General features: G+C 34.9%; 1 protein-coding gene across 1 annotated transcript in view; it reads right to left on the reverse strand.

Annotated features, from left to right (window-relative positions):
- LOC106876643 (cytosolic phospholipase A2) overlaps positions 1-5,653 on the reverse strand; it is a gene marked incomplete at its 5' end in the record, with an annotated part of 48,139 nt that extends 42,486 nt beyond the window's left edge. The window contains one exon of the mRNA XM_052966783.1: positions 5,639-5,653. Within this exon, the coding sequence (XP_052822743.1) occupies positions 5,639-5,653 (15 nt within the window). The remainder of the gene's footprint in view (positions 1-5,638) is intronic.
- Position 5,654: the final 1 nt, after the last annotated feature.

Consider the following 5,654-nt stretch of genomic DNA (forward strand, 5'->3'; position numbering starts at 1 on the left):
ATATATATATATATATATATATATATATATATATATATATATATACATACACACACACGCACACATTGCTGACTAATAGAAATGAGGACATATATATTTAGCTAACAAACACATAGGTGAAGATATAAATATAGGCACAAACTTAATCCAGCAGAAATATGAACATATACGCTTGGTTAACAGACAGAAATATGGACACACGAAGCATACGACATATAAATATTACAATCGACTGTAAAATAATAAGCAATGACACTGTACTAGAAATGTAGGTTTTTGAAATAAAACCTAGCATCACAAACCATATTAATGCAATAAATATATTACTACTACCGACCTCAGAAATGGCCCCACCTGGTTACACACACCAAACAATATCACAAACAACTTCATTTATGGGAGATTCATTCAATGGCTCCTGGTTTTCAAATTGTACAGATAACAAAAAAGGTAACATAAAAATAGTATCGCAACTAAAATTCCATTCGATAAATCCTAGTGATATAAACAAGAGTGCATTTTTACACCAAAAGCCAATACGATAGTTTCTCTCATGGTAACTACCGCAGTATAGTTTGTTCTAACAGAACATTCACGTTTAAGCAGTGATAAATTAAATCCTTTCATATCATATCGTAAACTATCCTTACTAACTCACTAACATACCTCACTGCTAACTACAACAATTCTTCAACATTCACCACTTTCTACTTTACACACGTAGCTATTATAATCACTTGAGAAATATTTCTCTAACTAAATACACTTTATAATCACAATAAATTCACTGAACAACGAAGAAATTCACTTTTGCAACCATCAAAATATGACCAAAAAAAACAAAAAAACCTCCATGAATGGAACTTTGATACTGTAGTACATATATTTAACATGATAATTATAATGCATAAATAACAACAATCTCATAAACCTAATATTATATACAATGTATTAATGCCGCACACAACGGAACAAAACTCAAAACTCAACAGAAGAAAGTTCTACTGTAATTTTCTTTCATGTAAATAAATGCATATGTTAATTTAAGAATTTGCCAGCAAAAACTTATAAAATGACAAAAAGAAATAAACCGAAACTCAGAAAAAAAAAATCAAACAAGGAAATAACAAGAAATAAAAAACACACACGCTACGGTGTTTATCTTTAAAACGGAAGCCTCTTTGACTCTGTCGCCTATCGTCGTGTCATATTTACTTCCAGCATCTCAAATAATGATAAAGACAGCCATTAACAATAACCTTCTCAAACACCTTTGAAATCTTCAATCTTTCTCTATCCTTGGTAACTACCCTCGAGAAATTTGATGAAAAAAGTGTTGTTACCCTCGACATCAACAAAACTTTCGGCTATACATGGCACTCGAATCTCATGTCAAAACTGTTTGTCTATAATCTCTATCCTTCTCTCGTTCCTTCAACCAGTGACTTCCTCCATATCATATATGTTGATGGTGCATATATGATATATGTTGGTGGAGCTCTCTGTGACCTACTGTCTCTGATTGCTCTCATCACCAACATCTACTCTTACCGGCATTCTCAAATTCCCCAGAATATGGAAACTATTATGAAATCGTGACAAATCTAAAACCCAACGAAATCCTAGTGAACTAACATAATATAGGCCCCAAATTTCTGTATACACATCCTCGAACATTTTAGAATGGCTTCTAGTGAGGGTGGTCACTAATTTAAAGTATGAAAGTGTTTGTGACAAATGTGCTTTTGAGAAGCATGTGTAATGAATCTCAGAAGGCAGTTTTTAAGCAAAACATTGTAACTTTATTAAAATAGGAACGAGTGCTGGCAAGTACCAAGAGGTTGGAAGCCGCTGTAAGCTAACAGGAACAAAGCTAGCTTAAACGAAAATATACAGCTCATTATGAAGCAGAGTTGTGGCTTATGTCATCCAAACTTTCGAGGACCGAAGTTAGCATAAATGAACTCAGGCTGTTCTGGAGGTGACAAGTCGAGAGCTGATATAACTCCAAGTTGGCTGCACAAAGTTGATGGTAAACAAACACTGTTTCATGTTGGAAGAAGAACTGTTGATGCTTAATAATTCCCGCTTCTCTGCTAGGGCAGATAACTACCTTTTGCATTCCTACGCGTCCAGCCCTGATTGACTGGAGTATGCCGTGGCAACACAAATAGCTTTCCTGACTCACTACAGGTTAGTCTTTTACATCACAGATCCACCTATCACGCTCTCTCCAAATCACAATACGATTCTGGTTACTACGATTAACTACTTCAATATTCACAAATTTAACACAAAAAATGCACAATGGCTTCAAGAAAGATAAAAAAACCTCCAACACGTATAACTCCATAAACCACACAGACAGACTCCTCACACACAGATGACATCACACTTCATCTTCCTGCCACACCCGGACACAGTTATACAATAATTCCAACCCTAGCTAACTAACCCAGCCAAGGCTCAACAGCAAAGACTCAAATCAGTACCTACCAAAACAGCATTACCAACCATCACGTTCAACAATATAAGCGTACAACAATGGATACAGACAATATAGTAAAGGAGATAAAAACAATTCACAAACATATTTAAAGCAATTACATGTATAAAAGCAGAATAGTCATAGCTGGAACGTTTTTAATTAATAGGTCAACACAATCATGACTTAGCTGGAGAATAAGCACCCCCCCTCTTACCTCTTCTCTCTCATCCTCAACAACAACAACAATAGAAGGTTTAAAACAAATACTGACACATACTATCAAAATAAACGACACGGCGACCGCTGCAACGCAAATCACTTCAATCAGTGTTCAGTTGCATGCCAACAGTGATATAACACCCCTCCCCTAAATCATTCATGAAGTAGATTTAAGTTACACACAATGTATTCAGATATGTAAGATAATCATCAAACTGCGAGTTTAGCAGCTTTCAAACTGCGAGTTTAGCAGCTTATAATAAGCATGAATTCAAACTAGTGTCATTTGAGGTTTAAGATATGTGTTAAGGCAGTAATGAGATCTTACAGACAAAAGAAAATGAAAGCAAAGAACAAGTAAGATGATTAGACAGTTAATTTAACACTGTCAAAGAAGAAACACAGATTTCAATGTTTCAGGCTGTAGTCCTTCGTTAAAATGAAAAATTGGAAGGAAAAGAGGGTAAAAAGCGAATGTACGGTTAATGTTCCGTTTTACTCCTGTCTTTTTTTCTTTTCAGGTTGTTTTGTTTTTCTTGGTGAAGTACCTCAATCCGAAATGTTGAACTATTTTGTTTCTTTCTGACAGTGTAAAGTAAATTACCTTGTACTCCTATTTATTTTTGTTTGCTTCTATTCCTAACATACTTGTAGCAGAATGGATTGACAAAAACATAAATGACAAACTATTCTCTCTCCCTTTTATTTATAGTTGTTGTTTGGACGTAGCAGAGAACACTTAGCTATAAAGATCATATGGGGAAACAATTACGCCTAAAAACTAACCAGAACATACCACCACCACACACAGTGGCCGCAAAGTCCACCGGTGTAAAAAAAACTGTATATATTCGAAAACATTTCTATCACCGTGTGTTTTTATAATCATGCATTTTTCTATATATTTTCATGTGATGTTTATTTTGTGTTCAAAGCATGCATTTCTATGCTTTATTATCTATATGCAAATTTCTTACATTCATTTTTTCACCTTGTTTGAATTTTCACACATTTTATTTTGTTGCAAGATGCTGTATTTTTTCTTGCTCTGCATAATTCCACATGCATTCTGATAACTGTACTAGCATGTTCCATCATTTTGTCCTACCATTTTTGCTAGCAGTTCTTTCCTATTATCGCACATTTGTGTCCCACAAATGTTCTGGTCGGGGAGTTCTGTAGCAGAATAGATTGACAAAAGCATAAATGACAGTCTATTCTCTCTCCCTTTTATTTATAGCTGTTGTTTGGAGGTAGCAGAGAACACTTAGTTATAAAGATCATGTTTTAGCCATTTGCTCTGATTAGTTACTTTTTAGGCGCAACAATTACGCCAAATTACCCGATCAACCAATCAGATGCGTTCAAATGGATCACGTGTTCTCTTGGCGGAAAAATCTTACACATCTCTGTGGAGTCCAGCAATTTCCTTAAATAGATTAGTTTTTTCTCATATTAAGGATTCTAGCCACCAGAAAACTATTGCTCGCTTTCTCCGCGTTAAGAGACAATGAAATTCATCACCGCTGACACCGCCGCTACAGGCTCTTACTACATCTAACGTCTACAACAACATCATAATTCATCCTTGTGCATGTAAACTCACTAAGTGAATATGACTTTTTAGTGTTCCCACAGAAACCTTCATTTACTTTATATGATGTTTAATGTCGTTTTACATTCATGTTGAATTATGCAGCAATCTTATGTTCTTTTCATAGAACACTTGTACTTCATGTATTACCAGTTCTTTTGGCATAGTAAATTTTTGATATTCTTGTTTATGTCTCCTCACAGACATGTATATTCTAACAAGTCGCTTCTTAAATTTCGCACCTCTCTTGTTCAATAAGCAATGAGTTAAACTTGCAAAGCTGTTTATTTTCTCCTTTCAATTTTTAATGTTTATTTTAGCAGGTTACCAAACTATCAGTTTGGTCTCCCTGCTAAATATTTAAAAAAAATTTATTAACTAGTTGAAATTGTCTTCCATGATTTCAAATTCCCTAATTTACGCGATATCGTAAAAGAATATAAAATTTAAAAAATAAAAGTAAAAAAAAAACTGAAATAAAATTCGTCGGTACAGTTTCCCAGCTCGACAAGTAAGAAGCTACACCACCGAATCATACATACTCTCACAAATATACATTATTATCACAATGAAAAATATTACATAGTCGACAAAATTCAAACACAGTAAACTGTTCCAAGCTAAGCCCCATTTTTCAGAGTGAGAAATTACTTCAGCGTTAGAAAAGAAATGTGTTACTCACATTGGAGTATTGCACATTCATAATATACGGAACAGCTGTTATCCTCGACACCATTCTAGACTGTATCTAAAAGAAGGTTATCTAAACCGACAGGAAAAATTTAAGATAAACATGTCTTTAATCCAACAAAGATCTGTCTCGCAGATATTTCATGTAAAATCAAAGATTAGTTGTGACTCAATACACACGAAGGTTATATACATAAGACAAGTTGGCGATCTTTCGGTACGAGTCCTAAATATCGACCTTTTCCGTAAAAAGTACCTTCGGTGATCTTTACCAAAGATCGGCCTTTTCCGTAACACCCGTACGGTGTTAGGGCTAGGGTTTTAGAGTCAGGGTTAGAGTTTTAGGGTTAGGGTTACGGTTACGGTTAGGGACGGAATTCCCTAACGCAAACCCTAAAACCCAAACCCTAACCATAAACCTAACCCTAACCCTAACTCTAAACACTTCAAAATAAATCGCGCTCTCTGTATGTCTTTCGCTGTTATGACGTCGTTTCCCTGTTTCTCTCCAACACTTTTTACGGAAAAGGCCGATATTTAGAACTCGTACCGAAAGGTCGCTGACAAGTTATTTTAATTTTAACAATTGAAGCTTTATAAAACTTTGCTCCACAACGAACTGTTTTCAAAGAAGAAAACTGACTTACCTCAAACAACTGATAT

Source organism: Octopus bimaculoides, chromosome 3 (genome assembly GCF_001194135.2).
Source record: "Octopus bimaculoides isolate UCB-OBI-ISO-001 chromosome 3, ASM119413v2, whole genome shotgun sequence".
NCBI classification, from domain to species: domain Eukaryota; kingdom Metazoa; phylum Mollusca; class Cephalopoda; order Octopoda; family Octopodidae; genus Octopus; species Octopus bimaculoides.